At 39.3% G+C, this 24,180-nt stretch overlaps 1 protein-coding gene across 5 annotated transcripts in view; it reads right to left on the bottom strand.

Annotated features, from left to right (window-relative positions):
• Positions 1-1,052: 1,052 nt before the first annotated feature.
• The window catches only part of POTEI (POTE ankyrin domain family member I), a 51,957-nt gene continuing 28,829 nt past the window's right edge, over positions 1,053-24,180 (bottom strand). For 3 of the 5 annotated variants that reach the window (XM_054478357.2, XM_054478358.2, XM_054478359.2), the window contains 5 exons: positions 19,725-19,795; positions 18,012-18,056; positions 17,480-17,664; positions 8,721-8,844; positions 1,053-7,214 (listed from right to left, as the gene is read on the bottom strand). In XM_054478357.2, the coding sequence (XP_054334332.1) occupies positions 5,886-7,214; positions 8,721-8,844; positions 17,480-17,664; positions 18,012-18,056; positions 19,725-19,795 (1,754 nt within the window). In that variant the 3' untranslated portion in view covers positions 1,053-5,885. The remainder of the gene's footprint in view (positions 7,215-8,720; positions 8,845-17,479; positions 17,665-18,011; positions 18,057-19,724; positions 19,796-24,180) is intronic. The other 2 variants (XR_008501104.2, XM_054478360.2) reach the window with 2 other exon arrangements.

Genomic DNA, 24,180 nt, shown 5'->3' with positions numbered 1-24,180 from the left:
GGTTTTTTGCTTTTGGGTCTAACGTTTAACTCTTTTATCCTTCTTAAGTTAATTTTTGTAAAAAGTGTGAGGAAGTGGCCCAGTTTCAGTTTTCTGCATATGGCTAGCCAGTTTTCCTAACACCATTTATTAAATAGGCAATCCTTTCCCCAGTGCTTACTTTTGTCAGTTTTGTCAAAGATCTGGTTGTTTTACATGTGTGGTGTCATTTCTGTGGCCTCTGTTCTGTTCCATTGGTCTGTATCCTGGTTTGGTACCAGCACCATGCTGTTTACGTTACTGTGGCCTTGTAGAATAGTTTGAAGTCAGGTACTGTGATGCCTCCAGCTTTGTTCTTTTTGCTTAGGATTGTCTTGGCTATGCGGACTCTTTTTTGTTTCCATATGAAATTTAGAGTAGTTTTTCTAATTTTGTGAAGAAAGTCAATGGTAGCTTGATGGGGATAGCACTGAATCTATCAATCACTTTGGGTGGTATGGCACTCAGGCACAGAAATGTCCTTGTGTTAGGCAATACCATTCAGGACATAGGCATGGGCAGAGACTTCATCACTACAACACCGAAAGCAATGGCAACAAAAGCCAAAATTGACAAATGGGATCTAATTAAGCTAAAAAGTGTCTGCAGAGCAAAAGAAACTATCATCAGAGTGAACAGGCAACCCACAGAATGGGAGAAAATTTTTGCAATCTATCCATCTGACAAAGGGCTAATATGCAGGATCTACAAAGAACTTAAACAAATTTACAAGAAAAAAAACAACCCCATTAAAAAATGGGCAAAACATATGAACAGACACTTCCTAAAGAAGGCATTTATGCAGCCAAAGAACACATGAAGCAAAGCACGTCATCACTGGTCATTAGAGAAATGGAAATCAAAACCACAATGAGATACAATCTCACGCCACTTAGAATGGCCATCATTAAAAGCTCAGGAAACAACAGATGCTGGAGAGGACGTGGAGAAATAGGAATGCTTTTACTCTTGGTGGGAGTATAAATTAGTTCAACCATTGTGAAGACAGTGTGACAATTCCTCAAGGATCTACAACTAGAAATACATTTGACCCAGTAATCCCATTACTGGGTATATACTGAAAAAATAATAAATCATTCTAATAGAAAGACACATGCACATGTATGTTTACTGTGGCACAGTTCACAACAGCAAACACTTGGAACCAACCCAAATGCCCATGAATGATAGACTGGATAATGTGGCATATATACACTATGGAATGCTATGCAGCCATAAAAAAGGATGAGTTCATGTCCTTTGCAGGGACATGGATGAAGCTGGAAACCATCATTCTCAGCAAACTAACACAAGAACAGAAAACCAAACACCACATGTTCTCACTCGTAGGTAGGAACTGAACAATGAGAACACATGGACACAGGAAGGGGAACATAACACACCAGGGACTGTTGTGGGGTGGGGGAGGGGGGAGGGATAGCATTAGGAGATATACCTAATGTTAAATGACGAGTTAATGGGTGCAGCACACCAACATGGCACATGTATACATATGTAACAAACCTGCACGTTGTGCACAAGTATCCTAAAACTTAAAGTATAATAATAAAATTTAAAAATTTAAAAAAAGTTTTAAAAAATTTCCAACTGGATTTTTGTTTGTTTGTTTTTTGGTTTTGGGGGGTTTTTTTGTTTTTTTTTTTTGTTTTTGTTTGTTTTTTTGTTTTTTTGTTTTGCTTTTTGTTTTTTGTTTTGTTTTCTGTTTTGTTTTTTTGTTTTGCTTTTTGTTTTTTGTTTTGTTTTCTGTTTTTTTGTTTTTTTGCAGCCACAGGAGTTTTAGCCAATTCAGATGCCTTGCTCCCCACAATTTGGAACATTCCTTTGGATTTGACCAAGTCAGGAAGAGATGGGAGAAAAGTGAAACAACAATAAAACCCCAAACATAAACAAAAAGAGTTAAGCAAAACAAACATGCACAATTCATATGATTACTGAGTGTTCTAATGGTAAGGAGAAATTAAAAGCAGCTGGTGGGTAATCTTAAATTTTAGTCATTAAGGAAAAATTTTAAGACAAAACTCTAATTCAGCTACTTACCTGGAAATAAGGCTCAGGCTGGTGATTGTTCTCTGCCATCTTAGAAGGTGGAAAAACTTACACTCACCTTCCCTGTCAGAAGCAAGCTGAAACTCAGGAAAGGAGGTGCCTGCTCTCTTTCATCATGGAAGCAGGAAAACTTGCCTTCCTTGTTGGAAATGAGTAAAACTTCAAAAAAGGAGTTGTACAGCAAAATCAATCTTACATCTCAACCAAATTTTGGGAGATCAGGGACTCTGCAGGGGAGAAGCTCCACAACCTCAGCAAATTATCCTATTGGTTTGGGCAATAAAAATAGCCCAGGTTGGTATCAAGCAATAATGAGATTTATCAAAGGTCAGGACCACCTTTGTAATGTCCTTCTCTTTTTTTATCTTTATTGGTATAGTCTGTTTTGTCAGAAACTAGGAGTGCAACACCTGCTTTTTTCTGTTTTCCATTTGCTTGAAATATTTTTCTCCATTCCTTTATTTTGAGCCTATATATGGCACTGCACGTGAGATGGGTTGCTTGAAGACGGCATACTCCAGTGGGTCTTGGTTCTTTATCCGGCTTGCCCCGTGTCTTTCAATGGGAGCATTTAGCCCATTTACATTTAAGGTTAGTAATGGTATGTGTGGATTTTATCCTGTCATCATGCTGTCAGCTGGCTGTTTTGCCGACTTACATATGTGGTTGGTTTTTAGCATCACTGGACTGTGTACTTCAGTGCATTTTTTTAGTGGCTGGTGATGGTCTTTTCTTTCCATATTTAGTGCTTCCTTCAGGAGCTCTCGTAAGGTAGATCTGGTGATACCGAATTCACTCAGAATTTGCTTGTCTGAAAAGGATCTTATTTCTCCTTCAATTATGATGCTTAATTTTGCTGGACATGAAATTCTGGGCTGAAATTTCTTTTCTTTAATGGCAGTTGACGTGGGTTGGGGTGTGTGCTGCACTCCCGTGTGCTGTCAGGGCAAGTACAGCAAAACCCACCTGTGTAAACACACACAGCAAAGTGATGTAGGAAGTTTCCATATAAAGGGCTGCCGTATGGAGAGGCAATGTGCAGGCTGATGCGTGGCTGTAGGGGCCACCTTGCTGCAGCTCTCCACTGATATGGTACGGTCCACTAGCATGGAAGCTATGGTGTGGGCATCCGAGAGTGCCCTGTAAGCAGGTGTGGCCAGGCTGGGGCCCTGGGAGAGGCAAGCAGACTAAGGAGTGCTGAGATCAGACTGGCCCCATCTCAAGTGCAAGACTGCCCAGCCTCCAGAGATCAGGTCTCAGAGGAGAACTCTCTCAAAAGTGAACCCCCAGCACAGCACAGCTGCTCTACACAAACATGGCTAGACTTCTTTTTTTAAGCAAGTCTCCTTTTTTAAAAAGGGAACTCTTGGACCTGATCTCTGCTGGGGAATCTTGCACATGAGATGTGGCTGGTCTGACCTCAGCATTCCTAAAGTGCTGGGATAAAGTGTCTCACAAGGGCAAGTGGACCCTAGAGAGATAGCTGTCCCTGCCCTCTGGGCTCCACATCACCTGACTTGCTGCTCCACCACTTTTGCTTGTCTCCTGGGTGCTCCATCCCAGAGACATGTGAGTTAGCAATCACTTAGTGTAATCAGCCCAGGATGGAGGGTCTGTGCTGTGGGCCCAAGCCAGGGTTCCCTGTCTGGTGATGAGTAGTGGAGGGTGTGTGGTACCTGTGGGAGATGGACTGGCTTGTTCTTTGAGTCAACTTCAGCTTATTGGAGGTGATGATAGGGCACTTAGGGTCTTTGCTCCCTTGATATATATTCTGAGGGTAGGAAGGGCAGTTCACTGCAGAGGCAGTGGCAGAAAGGATTTCATTTGCTCCTGGAAGCTCTGTCCAAGGAACTGCTGAGTTGCTACTGGCTTGATAGCTCCGGTGGTGGGCGGGCTAGAGACCCAGGCCAGGAGGACCTGCCCATCAAGTAGAGAGTCCGGCCACTTTTCTGTAGGGCTGCTGTGGTATGCTGGGGGTCCCCTCCAGTCCCTAATTGCCTCGTATTTTCCAGGGAAGATGATAGCCTGCCCCTTCCTCTGGAAACTCTATACCACTGAGGTACGAACCTGTTGCCAATCTGAACACACCTATAAGATGTGGCTGGAGGCAAGTTGAGAAGTCTTACTTAGTCAGGAGGAACAAGAACAGGGACTTGCTTTAAAAAAAAGTCTGGCCACGTTTTTACAGAGCAGCCATGCTGTGCTGGGGGTTCACTTCAGCCCCTGGTCGCCTCAGACACTCTGAAGCCCTAAGGCTGAAATGGCTGGGTCGCCCAAAGAGCAAAGATGACAATCTGGTCCTCTCCCTGGGAGCTCTGACTCAGGGAAGCCTGAGACCTCTGTTGGCCAGAGAACAGCAGTCAAGGTAGCCAGAGACCCTGGTTGATAAAGACTTCACCCGCTGACTAGAAATGTGGTCAGGGACTGATGTAAACAAGTCTGGCCACATTTTTGTAGCGTGGCTGTGCTGTGCTGAGGCACCTCTTCCACCCCTTGTCAGCTTGGGCTCTCCAAAGCCCGCAGGCCAGAACAGCTAGTCACCCAAACAGCAAAGGTGGGGGCCTGCCCCTCTCTCTGGGAGCTCTGTCCCAGGAACATTTCACATTTCCATTGGCCAAGGAATGCTGGTGGGGGTAGCTGGAGGCCCCAGTTGGGAGATCCTGTCCAGTGAGGTGGAACAGGATCAGGGGCCTGCTTAAAGAAGCAGTCTGGCCATGATTTGGTAAAGCAGCTATGCTGTGCTGTAGGATCTCTTCTGTCCCTGGTCGGTTTGTATTCTCCAAAGCCCACAGGCTGGAATGACTAAGTTGCCTGAATGGGAAAAATGGCGGCCTGCCCCATCTTTTCTCTCAGAGTTTTATCTTGTTTCATGGAGCTTAATTTTTAGCCTGTTGATTTTACTGTCTACATTAGACTTGTTGAGAAAGAATCTGTTCTCTTTTAGGTGAGATAAATGAGAATTCATTGTCTTCTGTAAATAAACCTGTTCATGTCTTGTTCTCTGGAAAGAAGTCTCTTTCAGCTCTCTGACTTTGGTCACAATCATGTAGAGCAGCAGCCAGCCTACAATGACGTAATTGAATTTCCATTTCCAGTGTTTCTTTGTTGTGTCTTACATTGTCCAGTTCAGAACTGAGAATTTTATTCTCAGTTGTCAACATGCTAAGCTGTCCACTGTACTGAAATACTGTGCTTCCTCATTCAATTTTTTTTAAGGTGTGCACTTTTATCCAACTCTCCTGAAGTCAGAGTACAGGTAAGTCCTGGCTGCCTCAAGCCACTCTCAGGGAGACCAAAAGTCTTCATACACCCAAAGTTGGGGTACAAAAAAGGGGGGCCACGAAGGCTGATCATTCAAAATAAAACAAAATTAAAAAGTATTATGGCGAAGATTCAAAAAGTTTTGCATTACGTAATTTGCACGAAAGCAATGCTATCACCTCCCCTGTGTGAACTAGGGAGAGGACTGGGCCATTCTCCTTAGAAAGAAGTGGAGTGGCTTTTAGCAGGGCAAGGGGCTTCCTGAAACAATGCATCTCACCATATTTGGAATGACTATTGAAAAGAAGAACAATGTACAGTCAAAGTCCTCGGCCACATTGTAGAACTTTGGGGGAAGCTCGCTCCAACTGACTGCTGTCACCTTCACCATTCCAGTTTTTAAATCCTGAGTCAAGCCAATAAAAAACAAAACAAAAAATGAAACAAGAAAACAAATAAAGCCATGCCAATCTCATGTTGTTTTCTGAGAAGTTTGGTTTGGTAAAGAAAGGGTGTAACGCAACTAAGTCAGAGTCCACCTAGAAGCATTTGCGGTGGACAATGGAGGGGCCTGACTCATCATACTCCTGCTTGCTGATCCACATCTGCTGGAAGGTGGACAGCGAGGCCAGGATGGAGCCACCGACCCACACGGAGTACTTGCGCTTGGGAGGAGCAATGATCTTAATCTTCATCGTGCTAGGCGCCAGGGCAGCGATCTCCTTCTGCATCCTGTGGGCGATGCCAGGGTACATGGTGGTGCCGCCAGACAGCACTGTGTTGGTGTACAGATCTTTGCGGATGTCCACATCAGACTTCATGATGGAGTTGAAGGTAGTTTCGTGGATGCCACAGGATTCCATGCCCAGGAAGCAAGGCTGGAAGAGCGCCTCAGGGCAGCGGAACCGTTCGTTGCCGATGGTGATGACCTGGCCATCAGGCAGCTCGTAGCTCTTCTCTAGGCAGGAGCTGGAGGCCGCCGTGGCCATCTCCTGCTCGAAGTCCAGGGCAACATAGCACAGCTTCTCTTTGATGTCACGCACAATTTCCCGCTCAGCCGTGGTGGTGAACCTGTAGCCACGCTCGGTGAGGATCTTCATGAGGTAGTCAGTCAGTTCCCGGCCAGCCAGGTCTAGGCGCAGGGTGGTGTGGGGGAGGGCATTCCCCTCATAGATGGACACAGTGTGGGTGACCCCATCACCAGAGTCCATCACGATGCCAGTAGTACGGCCAGAGGTGTACAGCGACAGCACGGCCTGGATGGCCACGTACATGGCTGGGGTGTTGAAGGTCTCAAACATGATCTGGGTCATCTTCTCGCGGTTGGCCTTGGGGTTCAGGGGAGCCTCGGTCAGCAGGATGGGGTGCTCCTCGGGAGCCACACGCAGCTCATTGTAGAAGGTGTGGTGCCAGATCTTCTCCATGTCGTCCCAGTTGGTGATGATGCCGTGCTCCATGGGGTACTTCAGGGTCAGGATGCCTCTCTTGCTCTGGGCCTCGTTGCCCACATAGGACTCCTTCTGATGCATGCCCCCCATCATGCCCTGGTGCCTGGGGCGCCCCACGATGGAAGGAAAGACAGCCCGGGGGGCATCGTCGCCCGCAAAGCCGGCCTTGCACATGCCAGAGCCGTTGTCAATGACGAGCACGGCGGTATCGTCATCCATGGTGAGCTCATTCAATTGTAGAGCCTTTAAAAGATTATCATTCTTTTCTTCCACACTTTCAATTTCCTCCAAATATTTCTTTTCTCTTAGCTGGCTCTGATGTTTCATTGTGTCTAGCTCCAGTCTTAGCATGGCAATTTCTTCCTGCAACGTACTATTTTCACGCAGGAGGTCTTTTTCTTTCTTATAACTCAGAGAAAGCTAAGTAAACAAAGGGAACTTTTAGTTAGCACTCAATAGATTGACATATCATGATTTCTTCTGAAATTAAAAAATAACGTGTATTTGTATAATGAAAGAATCCCCATAGTAGATATTTAACTGGAAAAAAGTTAGACAAAACTTCAAACTTAATAGAGTGTAAATTCCTCTAGTGATTTATTTTTCATCGTCTTTAAATAAATATTTAAACTTTCAGGAATCTGCTCCTGAATTCCTAAAAGTTTAAATATTTATTTAAAGACGATGAAAAATAAATCACTAGAGGATTTTTAAGAATCTCAGAATTAAAAAAGCCTTTCTCAGAGTTACAAAAAACCCAGAGGCATAAAATATAAGATTAATACATTTGACTATATTTTTAAGATTAGGTTTACACTCTGATATCTAAGCTATCAACCACACCATCCTAAGAGCCTTAGCTATGCATATATTTGGACAGAAGCAATTTCTCAAAGTTCTTTAAGTTTCTTTTACTGAAGAACGTTTTACTGATATTCTACGTTTCTAATATTTTTATACTCAGTTATAAGAATTACATTTATAACTGTTAAATCTAAGCACTGTACCCTTCTACACCGTACACATCTGTATCTAAGCATTGCACTTCTACATACAATACTGAACTCATTTAAGATTGCGATTCTTAAAAGGAGAGGTCAAAAAATATATACAAGATGCAGGATTTTCCCCAGGTCTGCTGATGCTACTTCTAGTGATCCTCCACAAAACCACAGTTACTTCTGTGGTATAAATATATAAATACAAAAGAAGCCTTTTGTTTCAAAATATGAATGGTAAATAAGATACAACTTATAGAGATTTTCTTAGAAATCATGAGATTATTTACCATTGTGATAACTTTTATTTCCTCTTTATAATGTTTGAAACAGTAGTAACGGTGAAATAGGGGAAATATACTGAACTATTTCTCTAGGAACAAAATACTTATCAATAAATTATCACTAAATGTGTATCATGGCATGTCATATTTTTCAAACCTCTTTACATTGAAATGAGAAACTACTTGGAGCAAACTGTTCCTCTCCGCAAAAGTAAGGATGATGACATCCACAATGTGGCCTCTGACCCACCTATACATTTCGTACTTTCTTATCAGTGAAAATAATCAATTGACTTCTCCATTAACATTTTTTAAAAAACTAATGTCCAAAAACTAGAAAATTTGTTTTCAGTAGCAAAACTTATTTTTGATATGGAAAGATCATCAATTCTTCTGAAAAATATCAAATGCTTCTCCTTTGGATTGAGGCCATTGTGCAGGTCACTACTCGACTGTTGCAGGCAAATGGAGTTGAATTAAGAACATGGCTTTATCCTATATGTACATATATAGATATATGACAAAGGATATATAGAATATATACACACATATATATGACTTAAAAATCCTTTATATTTCCAAAATACAGTTTTTAAAAAATATCTACACATATAAAAACATTTGAAAATAACTAAAGAAAATACCTCAGAATTCATTTTCTTTTCAGCCACTTCTATCTGCTTTTCTTTATGAATCAGAATCTCATCTTGTAATATTCCAGTGTTCTGTTCTTCAGAAAGTTGCTTCTGGGTATCATTTTGTTCGTCACTGGAAGAAATTTTAATTTTCATGAAATACTGGAGGTGTCCCTAAAATGATCTACAGAGCAAGATGGCACCATCAGATGTCATTCACACAATGTATATCTGCACATTATTCCAAGACAAGGCAAAGGGCTCTCACATCTGTTAACCAGGTGTCCCCAACCATGCTGGCACCAGGGACTGGTTTTGTGGAAGATAATTTTTCCAGGAACCTGAGATGGGGGATGGTTCCAGGATGATTCAAGTACATTACATTCATTGTGCACTTTATTTCTATTATTATTAATATATAATGAAATGATTATATAACTCACAAAAATGTAGAATCAGTGGGAGCCCTGAGCTTGTTTTCCTGCAACTAGATGGTCCCATTTAGGGGTGACGGAAGATGGTGACAGATCATAAAGGCATTCGATTCTCATAAGGAGTGAACAACCTATATCCCCTGCATGAGCAACTTACAACAGGGTTCAGGTCACACTCAGGACAATCTTAATGCCACCGCTGATCTGACAGGAGGAGGAGCTCGGGCGGTAATGCGAGTGACAGAGAGTAACTGTAAACAGATGAAGCTTCACTTGCTCACCTGCCTCTAACCTCATGCTGTGTGGCCCAGGTCCTAACAGGCCAGGGACTGGTACTGGTCTGTGGCCTGTAACCCATACTTTTTATGTTTATTTTTTGGAAACACTTTCCACTTATATTCTTGATTCCTATATATTTTATAAACAACTTAGAAATTCCTTTTAGAACAAGACAGGGTCTAATATTATGTTTTTAACATAGGACTTTGAATTAATTTTATCTGTGTATGAGAGAGAGACGTGAAATAAACTCATCGTTAAGCACTTTCCATTTTACTTTTATTTCATGCATATTAAGAATAAAACTGGGAAGTCCTAGGCAGAGCAATTGGGCAAGAGAAATAAAGGGCATCCAAATTGGAAAAGAGGAAGTCAAACTATCTCTTCACCAATGATATGATCTTATACCTAGAAAACCCTAAAGACTCCTACAAACACTCCTAGATTTGATAAATGAATTCAGTAAAGTCTCAGAGGTTACAAAATAAATGAATACAAATCAGTAGCAACACTATACACCAACTACGACCAAGCTGAGAGTTCATATCAACAATCCAATCCCTTTTACAGTGGCTGCAAAACAGGGTGAAATACCTAGGAATAAACTTAACGAAAAAGGTGAGTGATCTATATAAGGATAACTGGAAAACACCACTAAAGAAAATAACAGATGACACAAACAAGTGAAAATACATCCTATGTTCATGGACTGAAAGAACTGATATAGTGAAAATGACCACAGTGCCTAAAGCAGTCTACACATTCCATACAATTCCTACCAAAGTACCAATGTCATTCTTCACAGAATTATTTTAAAATGCTGACATTCATGTAGGACCACAAAAGAGCCTGAATAGCAACAGACATACCAAGCAAAAGGAACAAATACGTTGGCATCACATTACCTGACTTCAAATTATACTCTAAGGCCACAGTAACAAAAACGGCGTGGTACTGGTATAAAAATAGATACATAGATCAATGGAACAGAATAGACAACTCAGAAATAAAGCCACTACAACCAAATGATCTCTGAGCAAGGATACAAAATCATACACTGGAGAAAGTACAGGTTATTCAATAAGTGGTGCTGGGAAAAAAAGATAGCCACATGTTGGAGAATGAAACTGGATCTCTATCTCTCACCATATCAAAAATTAATTCAAGATGGATTAAAGGCCTAAACCTAAGACCTGAAAACATTGGCCTAGGCAAAGGATTTATGATGAAGACCCTAAAAGCAAATGCAACAAAAATGAAAATAAATAAATAAGACCTAATTAAAATAAAAAGCTTCAGCACAGCAAAAGAAATAATCATCAGAGTAAATCAACAACCTATACAATGGGAAAAAAATTTGAAAATTATGACTCTAACAAAGGACTAACATTTATAACCTACAAGAAACTCAAACAAATCAACAGGAAAAACACACAAATAATTCCATTAGAAAGTGGCCAAATTACATGAATAGACATTTCTCAAAAGAAGATGTACAAACGGTAAACAAGCATATAAAAACATGCTAACTATCTCTAATCATCAGGGAAATGTACAATAAAACAACAGCGAGATATCACCTCGCTGCAGCCAGAATGGCCACTATTAGAAATCAAAACACAACAGATGTTGGTGTGGATGTGGTGAAAAGAGAACAGTGATACATTGCTGGTGGGAATACAAATTCATACAAATCTATGGAAAACAGTATGGAGAGTTCTCAAAGAACTAAAAGTAGGTCCTACCATTTTATCCAGCATTCTCATTTCTGGATATCTATACAAAATAAAAGAAATCATACTCTCAAAAAGACACCTGCACACATATGTTTACTGCAGCACAATTCACAATATGCAAAGATATGGAACCAACCAGTGTCCATCAACTGATGAGTGGAATAAAGAAAATGGGGATATATACATACATATATATCTCACATCACATATATGTATCATATATATGTATGTATGTATACACACACACATATACATATGTACATACCGGAGACTGGGTTATTCATACACATGCATACCTGAGACTGGGTAATTCATAAAGGAAAGAGGATGAATTGATTCACAGTTATGCACGGCTGGAGAGGCCTCAGGAAACTTAACAACCATGGTAGAAGGTGAAGGGGAACCAGGCACCTTCTTCATAAGCCGGCAGGAGAAGAGAGAGAAGAGAGAAGTGAAGCGCAAAGAGCCCCTTATGAAACTGTCAGTTCTTGTGAGAACTCACTCACTATCACAAGAACAGCATGGAGGAAACTGACCCCATGATCCAATCACCTCCTAGCTGGTCTTTCCTCAACACCTGGGAATTACAATTTGCATGAGATTTGCATAGAAACACAAAGCCAAGCTATTGGGGGGGGGGGTATCCTTATTTTTAAAATATCTAAATGTCATTATTTATAATTCAAAATAGCAATTTTTATTACTTATGATTTTGTTTGAAAATAAAATGATCTGGTAAATTTTCTTCACTTTTAACCTATTCAGTCAAAATATATAAAAAGCTAGATTTGTCAGCAGAAAATTCTAACTACTTTTTAATGAGATAAAAATGTATAACAGTATCACCATTATTGTACAGAGAAAAAAGTGAACAAGAAAAGGAATTTAAAAAGACAGAATATGACTATCATATACATACATGAACTGACAAAGAGACTAAAATCTCCTACTGGAGATTATGATAGGACTTGAGCAAAAGCTTCTAAAAATACCAAAAACAAAAACAAAACAATTATTTTTAAGAAATAAATTATACAGAGAACTCTTCTGGTTAAGATTATGTATCAAAAAAAAAAATCTTCATGAGAGCTATTATTAACCAAGTCATCATAACCAAAACTTTAAATCCACAATTCTGGAATATTAAAAATTTCTTTTTGAACATAGTTAATGGAAGGCAACTTTTGAACAGAAATTTTCTGGTTGAAGTTGACTCAAACTTAGGAAAGAATTGACATGTAGCCATGGTAACAAGAAGCCACCCAGAGCCAGTTCAAAACCTAGTCAATTGATCAATGACCACTGGCCTTGCTCACCAACCAATATCAATGTGAGCAGCTGGCTTCTGAAAGACAGCCAAGCAGCAACGACTGCTCCATCAGAATAGACAATGCCTGACCAGTATAGTCTTACTATAGGAAGCAAAAAATTCCAACTGCCTTTTTATTTCACATACCGAAGGTCCATAATCCCTTGGAAAGAATTTGTGAGTCCATTACATTTACCACCCTAAAAAAAATAAAATACTAGTGGCCGGATGTGGTGGCTTAAGCCTGTAATCCACCCAGCACTTTGTGAGGACGAGGCGGGTGGATTGCCTGAGGTCAGGAGTTCGAGACCCGCCTGACAAACAGGGTGAAACCCCGTCTCTACTAAAAATACGAAAATTAGCCGGGCGTCATGGCACGCACCTGTAATCCCAGCTCCTCAAGGGGCTGAGGCAGGAGAATCGCTTGAACCCAGGAGGCAGAGGTTGCAGCGAGCTGAGGTCACACCACTGCACTGCAGCCTGGGTGACAGAGCGAGACTCTGTCTCTAAATAAATAAGATACCAGTAAAGTTTGCAATTCCTCTGACTCATTTTACCATAATTGCAATTATCATGATCACCAGTAAAAGAATAGTGAATAACCACAATATTGGGCTTTTCTCCCTAAGCAAAGAAATATTAATATAAAGAACGTAGCCTATTATAAAGAGCCAAAAGAATTTTTAAAATGCACATAATTACCAGACAAAATTGTTAAAATGAACCTTGTCAAACATTTTTTAAGTGAGAATCAATCAAACAATATACCCAGGATGAACTCCATTCATTCATTTAATACCTATTTATTAGGTAGCTACATCTGATATCCTAAGCCTTTTTCTAGGAAGTGAGGATATGGTAATGAACAATAAAAACCCTATTCATGAGAGTGAGATAAACACACAATAACAACAGACAGATAAGGCAAAATATACAGTACGTTAGAGGAGAAAAACTAAAGCAGGAAAATGAAATGTTTATGTGTTTGATGGGAAGGGTGGTGGGAAAGTTGGGATGGCCAGAAAAGTCCCTGCTGAGAAACAGGATTTTTCTTTAATACAAAGAAACTTTTATTTGTACATCAAAGACTCTAAAAAATGATGATGTTAACAGAGTTGATGTCAAGACACAAATAGGTTTAAAGTTAGAGATGATAAATCACTTTGTTTCATTGAACCTTCCCTCAATTACATTAGAAAGCATCACTGGTATGCTCCCAATTGAATCTGAAGCCTGACACGTCCTGGTGAAACAATCCTAATTCCTTTCTGTTAGTCCTCATTATCTCTCTTTTTTTTCATTTTCTTCATTTTCTCTGGACTAGGAATTGTGCTGTTACATGGTTCTTCCTCAGAAAGTGGCTATTCCTTACTGTGTTTCTTTTTACCCTTTTTCTTCTTCTTAGAAAGGGGATTTTAAGTAAAGAACTGAAGTAATGGAAAGAGTAAGCTAGAAGAATATCTGGGGAAAAAGCATTCCAGACACAGGGAACTGCTAAGTGCAGAGGTGTGCCTGGAGTCTTTAAGCACTAGGGATAGGTAAGGAATAGCAACAAGTTCAGTGTGGCTGAAACACAGCAAAAGAGATAAGAAACAGAAGTTTAAGCAGGAGAGGTAACATGCCAGATGGTTTACTGCCTTTCAGTTATTAGGAGGAACTCTGGCACATACTCAGAGTGAAATGGAAGGCAATCAGAAGGGCTGGGACAGAGGAATGACACAATTTGACTCATGTCTTAAATACATCCACTGAGTTAAGAATTGATGAGAGGGGAAGTTTTTAAAAACCAAGACTATCAATTCCAAGTCTATGACACTCATCTAGACTACAAATGACGGTGACTACAGATGATGGTGGCTCAGATGTACAAGATAGACTGGCCCCGGATATATTCTTCAGGTAGACCTGACGAGATGTACTGACAGATTAGATGTGAAGTGTCAAGACAGAGAGAAAGATGAGTCAAGAATGACACTGAGGTTTTTGGCAGAGCAACTGGAAGAGTTGCCATTAACCAAAGTAGGAAAGACTACATGAGGTATAGATTTCAGGAAGGACATCAGTAGCCCAATTTTCGATCTGACAAGTTTGTGATACCCAACGGCTAATCAAATACAGATGTCAAGTAGGTGGGCTGATGTAGAGATCTGGAATTAAGGAGAGAGATCTGAGCTGGAGATATACATTTGGAAATCACTAGCATATACACGGTAGAAAAAGTCACAAGGGGCCAGGCACGGTGGCTCACGCCTGCAATCCCAACACGTCGTGAGGCCAAGGCGGGCAGATCACCTGACATCAGGAGTTTGAGACCAGCCTGGCCAACATGGGGAAACCTGTCTCTACTAAAAATACAAAAATTAGCTGGCATGCTGTCGCGCACCTGTAATCCCAGCTACTCAGGAGGCTGAGGCAGGGGAAGTGCTGGAACCCATGAGGCACAGGTTTCAATGAGCCAAGATCAAGCCACTGATCTCCAGCCTGGGGGACAAAGCCAGACTCTGTCTTAAAAAAAAAAAAAAAAAAAAAAAACTATGAGAAAGAAGATTGAGGACTGAGCCATTAGAAACAACAATGTCCAAAAGGAGAAAGATGAGGAGCAGCAAGCAAAACAGACCATGATGAACGGGCTAGAAAGGCAGGAGGAAAAGCCTGAGGGAGTGAGGTCCTGAAAGCCAAGTGAAGACGCCATTAGGGAGGAGATGCCCTCCATTGGCTCAAATATTGCTGACAGATTAAATAAAATGAGGTGTAAGAAAAATGCCTAGATTTATGACAGAAAAAAATTAGTGATAATCTTGAGGGAAAACAACTCTGGAGGACTGCTGAAAATGAAGACTCTGGTGTGAGATCAAGAGTGAATGGAAAGAAAATTTGAGTTCGTGAGTGTAGACAGTTCTTTAAAGACAACATACTTAGCACTCATGACTGAGAATGATGTAATTTTCGTCCACAGTCATGGAAAAGTGATAGACAAGAAACAATAGTTTCCACATTTTACATAACAGGTGAAGTTTTCAAATTTTATGTAACAATTATATATTTTAAAGGTTATAAAAATTACACACATATGGCATTTAAAAATGCCTGACCAAGGTTTTAAAGGCCCCTTGAACATTTCTAGATTACACGAGCTGATTATCATTTTGTTCGTGCTTATACATAAAGACCAAGAAATACTAAAAGTCTCAAGGAGAATATTTCTTGCTTGATAAAAATCAGCCAATTCTAGGACAGTTGATACTCATCAAATATACAAAGTAATTGATCACAGTAAAATACTGAGTTCTATTAACAGAAATAAAGTGGGAGAAATGCAGACAATAATCTTATTTTATAAATGAAGTTTTAAAAGTTATATGAAGTCACTGTGGAAAAATATGGTGAGGTGAATACTGAAATACATCCTTTTCTCAAAGGAAGGATAATTTCACACATGCAGGGCACTTTTACAAATAAGAGTCACTTCATTTGCATCACCTTCCTTTTAGCACAAGGGTCAGCAAATAAGCACCTGTGGGCCAAATCCAGCCCACTGCCTGTTTTTGTAAGTCAAGTATCTTGGAACACAGCCATGCTTATTCACTTTACAGTCCATAGTGTCAATTAGCTGGGTGTGATGTTGCACACATGTGGTCCCAGCTAGTAGAGAGGCTGAGGTGGGAGGATCACTAGAGCCCAGAAAGTCGAGGCTGCAGTGAGCCGTGATCACACAACTGCACTCCAGCCTGGGAAACAGAGCAAGACCCTGTCTCAAGAAAATAAATATATGTAGTCCACAAAGGCTAAAATATTTACTAACTAGCTCTTTGCAGAAAAAGCTGGCCAACTCCTGGTTTAGTACATCAAACATCCTTTGATGTATTTTAATACAAGTTTTACCCAATATACTCAAATATTTATATTAAATACAGATCCCCATATACAATCCCTTGGCAATATTCAGACTGAGGGTCCAATATTTCAGCACTCAGGCACTGACAACAAAAATTTAGTAACTAGCAATCTTGTTGCTAACAAGGTACAGTGTCAATGTAGCATGTAGCTTCCATTTGCAACACAGCAGATATTACAAGAATTCTAACAAGAACTCTTAAGATGTGTCATTAAACTAAATGCTTTAAATACATTTTAATTGAGAAATTATCAGTATACCCTAGATCTAACCTCATTTTTTAAAAATGGTTGCATAATACATTATTTTGGGGGTATGGAAATTGAGCTATTTCCTGTTCATAAGGAATGAGACTAGCTCCAAATTTTTTATGTAATAATGCTATAATAAATGTCCTTATACGTAACTATACATGTAACTTTTCTATACAAATATCCTTTACATGTATTATATATCCTTACTTTGTTATATATGTGTGTGTGTGAATATGCTACTAAATTAATGTTCAAAATGTATTTACCAACAGTGTATGAAATGTCTTTTTCAATGAAACCATTTCCCTTGCAGCAACACAGATGGAGCTGGAGGCCATTATCCTAAGCAAACTAATGCAGGAACAGAAAATCAAATGCCACATATTCTTATTCATTAGTGGGAACTAAACAATGAGAACTCATGGACACGAAGAGGAGAATAACAGACACTGGGGCCTACTTGAGGGTGGAGCGTGGCAGGAGGGAGACGACCAAAAAACTACCTTTTGAGTATTTTGTTTATTATGTGGCTGGTGAAATAACCTGTATCCCAAACCTCCATGATACAGCTTACCTATGTAATAAACCTGCACATGTACCCCGAAGCTAAAATAGAAGTTCACTGAAAAGAAAAGAAAATGCCTTTTCCCTCACATTTGCCATTACTGGTTATTTTTCAAATAAATTAATGACCGGAAAAAACGGTAACTCATTGTTTGCTGATTTTCATTTTTCTGATTAACAGGCAAGGCTGAATATCCTAGTAAAAGTATAAAATTTGTTCATCATGAATATTAGCCCAAATTAGGATTAGTTTGACAGCACATAGTTATCTCTTGTTCACTGTTGCCATAGGCTTACCTGTGATACTCTTCACTTTCAGTGTCAGGAAGTTGCTGGCCTTCAGGTGTTCTGCTCTTCCTTGGAGGAATTAATCCATCATCACCATTGCCAGCAGCGGCACCGTTAGTCAGGTTTTCTGGGAATCCCACATGAGTACTTCCATGCTTCTTCTTTTCTTCTTCGACAGCCATAAAATTTTCTGGCTGGAAAATACACAGAATAAGAAATGATCTACTTTAGCCACATTATCTATTGATAATCAGACTAAAACCAAGAAAGATAAAATAATTGGTCCAAAGCTCCTAAAGTGGCATTACCTAGCATTTTACAGCACCATTTGGGATTATTCCATAATAATGAAAGAATATCTCTAGGGTTTGCACCTCTTTAAAATTCAATGCACAGAATTCTGAGTTAAGTATTAAATTTTTCACTGATGATTTATGCTACTTACATGATAGGATCATGTAGGCTTACATTTACTACACTTTGTTAAATAACATAATGTAAAAATCTAATTCAACACAAACATTTGAATATAAAGGTATACCTCTCTATCACCATCCTTATTTATTTCTGGTTCTTGAGACATTTTCTACAGATGCAAAAAGAGAAGGTTAATTTGCTTGTTGTATTTCTGTGACATCTCCTCTTTTGGAGTGCATGTTTTTAAAATAATTTTATTCTTAAGTAATCAAGCATGGACAATAAAAATTAGAAAATAATTAAAATTAAACTCAAATAATAATTAAAATTAAGAATTAACTTTTTAATCTATGTTTAGCTACTGCCAATCACTGGCTTCTAACATGAGAAAAATAATTCACCTTAGACAAAGGGAGAAGAAAAACATGAACCAGCAAACTTAACTTTGTCACTATTTGTTTGGACTAAACTTAATTTGTTATGAGTTAAATCTACCAAAAATGAATCAGCAGATGATTTGTAGTGTTGCAAAATCTTCCTCACTTGAAAAGAGTTTACCTCATGAAACCCTAACTAGTGAGCCCCTACAGGGCAGTGAAGTGCTTTTTTAAAAGATTCCTAACTGGATTGTAAGCACCCTTTAAACTATTAGGAGCCGAAATCAACAGCAAACAGAAAGAAAGGCAAATACTCAAATTTTAATTGAAATTATATACTGTCATATGATAGTGTTATGTATCCAGATTATCTGCTTAAGTCCAGTTCTAATGTATTCTAATGTGTACTAATGACAGTACATAAAAATTTTTAATCTGTACTGATTTTCTGCAACTGAAGTAAATTAGAATGTTATTGTGTTTGTGCACTAACACCAAAGGTCCCATTCTGCAAGATATGATTCTTGTAATAGGCAGTTGAGTTGCTTTTATGACCTGGTTCCCTCCCTGAACAGAAACGCTGAGGTCAACGAGAGACCACAAGACAGAATATATCTTTAACCTTGGTATCAGTGACTGACAATACAAAACTGCAGATTTTCAATCACTGGCCATGATTACTCTTTAACCATGAATCCAGCTCAGGGACCATCAGTGTTACATTGTTCATAATTCCTATTGCTTAATAATATGATTCAATAATTGATGTTACTTTCTTTATCATGTTAGGGTGTTGTAAAAATAAAAGAACAAACAAAGTTCTGAAATTTGTTTTTGCCTCTATTCCAAAAGGAAAGATTAGCTACAAGCTAATCAAGAAGGCAGATAAGAATATTTTAAAGTAAGAGTATTTTAAATTTTACAGTGGGTTATGCTGAAGTTAAATATCAAATATTAAATTAGAATCTATTGATTCTTCTGTTAATAAGCTTGCTGAATTTATTACAATAAATTTTAAGACTCTATTAAAATATTCTGGTTTTTTTAGACGGAGTCTTGCTCTGTAGCCCAGGCTGGAGTGTAGTGGTGGATCTCGGCTCACTGCAAGCTCTGCCTACCGGGTTCATGCCATTCTCCTGCCTCAGCCTCCCGAGTAGCTGGGACTACAGGCACCCGCCACCATGCCTGGCTAAGTTTTTATATTTTTAGTAGAGACAGGGTTTCACCATGTTAGCCAGGATGGTCTCGATCTCCTGACCTCGTGATCTGCCCGCCTCAGCCTCTCAAAGTGCTGGGATTACAGGCATAAGCCACCGCACCTGGCCAAAAGATTCTTAAAAAAAAGAATCTATTGATTCTCAAAGCCTAGTCTGAAAGGTAATTTCTTTGGACTATCTAATATTATTAAGGCAAAAAAAAAAAACATTAAACCAAAAGTTTAAATTTAAGAGTTTCCATGCCTCTGGCTGGCCATTTTCACTTCCTTTAAGCCTTTGTGACTCTTCCTCTGATGTCAGCTTTAAGTCTTGTTCTGTTGAAAAATCCATATATTCAGTTAAAATCAACCACTCAGAACAGTTAAAAACCACTGCCTTTTAAAAACAGATTTAATTTAAGACAACATTTCATTTTATTTCATAAATTGAGCGTTTAATCTTTTGTGAAATTGTCATTTAAGAAAAAATTCTCAAAAACTTCAAAAAACCACTTGGGGAGATACCAGATGTCACCAGATTGAAGACAAACAAACATGTCAAAATTCCCTCACAAATTCATCCACCCAACATAGATGAACAAAACCACCAGAAACACAGCTTTAAATTACAGGAGAAACATATAAGGTGACACAGTGTACTCTCCTCCACTTCCTAATAGTACCTTATAAATGATTTCCAAAATCACTGCTGACACTTTTATTAGTGTACAACATCTTCCTAATATCTAAAATGTTTCCCTCCACTATTCTGACAAATTTACTTTCTTTTTTTTTTTTTTTTTTTTTTTTTTCTGAGCCAGGGTCTTGCTCTGTCACCAGGCTGGAATGCAGTGGCGCAATCAGCTCACTGCAACCTCCGCCTCCCTGGTTCAAGTGATTCTCCTGCCTCAGTCTCCTGAGTAGCTGTGATTACAGGCAAGCACCACCACACCCAGCTAATTTTTGTATTTTTAGTAGAGATGGGGTTTCACCATTGGACAGGATGGTCTCGATCTCCTGACCTCGTGATCCCCTCCAAAAGTGCTGGGATCACAGGTGTGAGCCACCACACTCGGCCTTATTTTCATCTTCTGAAACAATGCTATGTGAAGTCTTCCGTGATTCTGCATGTCTTTCCCCAAATAAACAGGTACCTCCTTCCTTGAGGCTGCGTTAGTACTTTACTGATTTCTCTACTGCATCTTTACCACCTAAACTGTACATTATTCCTCCACATGTCTGTCCCCTCTGCTCCAAGACTGCAGGGGAGAGTCTTGCACATCATCTTTGTAAAAACAGTCTTTGTTTTATTCAGAAATTTTTTATTGAGTCCTGCTAAATACACATTAGGTGTTAGGGTCTAAAAAGAATGAAAATAAAACATGTCAGGGATGGCTTTTCTAGAACACCTGCCCAAGCAGAGACTTAAATATTGAGGCTAGCCAGATTAAAATGGGTAGAGGGCAGGAAAGGGTGACAGCATGCCATGCAGCAGCAAGAGCAGGAGCGAGGCCTGAAAGAGTGAAAGTATTTGCCTACAATAGAAGTATGAGTGAGTAGGGCATTACCAGCAGCTCAGTAATGCCAGAGAAAGGGCACACAGGGAAAAGGGCTAAAGATGGAGAGTGGGGCAGAAGTCAGATTAGGAAAGCCTTATGTGTAATTTTAAGATGCTTGGACATTAATGTTCAACAGTGGTCCCTGATCCTATCTGCATTTAGATATAGACCATTTTAATGCCAAAACCAATATTCCTAGTGAACCATTATTCATTAAGACAAGGTGACAGCTCATGTGGACACAGCTGAGATGACACTAAGTAGCAAATTCTCAACAATTCTCATGAACACTTGGAAAGTCAATTCTATAATGAAGTCATACAAATTATAATAAATCAGTAAATATTTGGTTTGGGAAGATGCTTTGTAAAGTTATAGTGCATATGAATTTAACTAATAGTTGTGAATTCAGAGCTGTGACAATAAAGCAAAGAAACCACATTGTGTTTGAGTCAGCAATCTTTAGATTTCTATCCAGTCTTCCCATCCAGTCCATAAATTCTAAGTATAATCCTGGTACTCACTCTCAAGTTTATGTTAAATATTATCCCATACAAAAAACACTCTTTCTCTTACTTCTTTTCATTATTTATATGTTGCTTTGTTTAAAGGAAGAACACAAAAATGCCCTGATAAAGGGATTCTGTTTGGCTGCAGGTGGCAAGAGGGAAAAACACAAAGCACATTTTGCAGAAAATGATTTTTTAGAAGTCAGAACTATGACATGAAGCCAAGCAGGGCACTCAAGGACTGAATTTGCTGTGCTGCCTTCATATGCTCCTTGCTCTTTCTTTTCTGGCAGCTGTGACTCACACAGGTCATGGAGAGTATCATTCCCTAAGAGGAACAACACCAATATTCATCTTTATCTATGAAGTTCATCTGTCCCAATTCTGTGTTCTGTGGATGCTGACTTTCGGTCACGGATGGTGATACACATGGACATTTATCATCCACTTTCAGATTCTTGGATCTTTGACAAGTCTTATTACTGAGAGTCAAACCAGTAGGATGCAAGTTATAAATGCTGATTACCCAATTACCTACTCAAAATATCCTACACGAATATTCCATGAAACATGCATAGAAAAACATTAGTCATTCCTGCTGACCTGCTTCTCTTTGCTCTTCTGTATTCACCAGAAAATTTCCTACTCCTTCCTCACGTCCAGGTTAAATACTAGTGTACAACCCGGAAACCTGTACATCATCTGAGATTTCTGTCTGTCTCCCAAGCCCTTCTCATTCAATTATCACTAAATCATATTGACGATACCTCTCTTCTGCCTCTGTTTTATATTCCCACTGCCACTGGGAACATAAACATTTACAAAATGGCTTTTATTTAAAAGAAAACTGTCAACTATTAACATTATTTCTTACATGAAAAGAATTCAGCAAAACAAATGAAAAAGGCATAACGAAGGCTAACATATTAAAATGAGTAACTGAGATTCCTAACGTTATTTATTTCACCAAGGATGGGTGAAAACCTTATAATACACATTGATACTAGTCCAAGGATGTGTGACATGGAAACTATAGCTGACTACTGCAAAAGCTTCCTTTGTCTCCTGGTTTCTTTACATGGTTACCTTCCATCAATCCCAGCAAACTATAGGCCACAGGCCAAATCCAACCTGCCTTACGGCTTTGTAAATAAAGTTTTATAGGAGCTCAGTCATGCCTGTTTGCTTACATATAATCGCGGTGGCTTTCACACTACAACAGCAGACAACAGCAGGGTTAAGTAGACACGACAGAGACCACATAGTCTAAAATATTTCCCACCTGGTCCTTTACAGAAAAAGCTTGCTAACCCATTTTACACCATAACCAGAATGCCTTAATACCCAAATTTAATCTTGTGACTCCCCTGCACAAATTTCTCCAATGGGCCCCTGCGGCACACAATGTTGGCTCCCTACCAATAGCCATTCCTTATTCTTTCTTGCAGAAGAAACACAAGTCTATTGGGATATTTATTATTCCAATCCCCCTCCTCAGCCTCAGAAAGAGAAATGTTTATTCTAAGCTAATCATGTATTTGCCTTCCCAGTGCCTGGTTTGGGAACAAGCAGGCACTGTGACACAGCCAATGAAATGTTACAGGAAGCCCCTTGCATGCTTCTAAGTTTCCTCCCTGTTTAAAAGACACATGTGAAGAAAAGCAGCCCTTGCGATGTTGTGTTGTGAGAACAAGATGTTTGGGGCTGCTGCAGATTAGCCAACAACGAAAGGAGACATGAATAAAACACTGCCAACATGACAGCTGAAAGAGGGAAAAGTGGGATCCCTAGGATATCACTGAACAAACAAAACAACTCTGGTTCCTACTGTTTTAGCCACTGCTCATCTAGTATTTGCAGTCCAAAGCATTCTACCTGGTAAATTTCCCATGGCACACAGGATAAGACCTACTCATTTCTATAGTATTAAAAAGTCTATCATAAACTTGCCTTAGCTAAGTATTCACCTCATTCCCAACCTCTCGTATCTCACACTTTTGGTACTAGCAAAAGTGAGCTGCTCAGAAACCCTGCAAAGTTCACTCAAGCATCTTGTCTTTTGCACTTGCTGCTCTTCCTCCCAAACAGGCAATCTCATTACATGTTCCTTCTGGCAAACACACAATCTCACTACATGTTCCTTCTGCCAAATGTCATTCTTCTGCTTCTTTCCCTGAAAAATTCTTCTTACTCTGCATGCTTACCTTAAATCCTACCTCCTTTCTTTCTAAAGCTTTCATTCCTCATCACATATGTCTGGCACATAATCAGTATCACATATAATAAATCATAATTATAAGATTCCAGTGGGCATTTAGCATACAGTAAGCACTGAATAAAGCAGCAAAATAATAAAAATGACAATGATAATAATAACAAGCTCCTGTCTGTGTTTTTGTGTTCTGTAGCCTTAGAAAAAATGCTTAGTATCAAAAAGACATTTGACAGTTATTTGTTAAGTGGACAAGTGAAAATATAAATACGAATGTTTTCTTTGTAAATTCTGTTGAAAAAGCACAGAAATGAAATAGAGACAGTTCTGTCATGAGCACCTTAAAGATTAAAACTACATCTATTCCATCTTTGTCTCCTGCAACTTATAAAACCTAACTTACAGAAGCTCTTTGATAAATAGGTAGCTAAATTAAAGGTG

This window comes from Pongo pygmaeus, chromosome 11, assembly GCF_028885625.2.
Source record: "Pongo pygmaeus isolate AG05252 chromosome 11, NHGRI_mPonPyg2-v2.0_pri, whole genome shotgun sequence".
Lineage (NCBI taxonomy): Eukaryota > Metazoa > Chordata > Mammalia > Primates > Hominidae > Pongo > Pongo pygmaeus.
The sequence above is the reverse complement of the archived record's forward strand: the minus strand, read 5'-3'. Positions and strand labels throughout refer to the sequence as shown.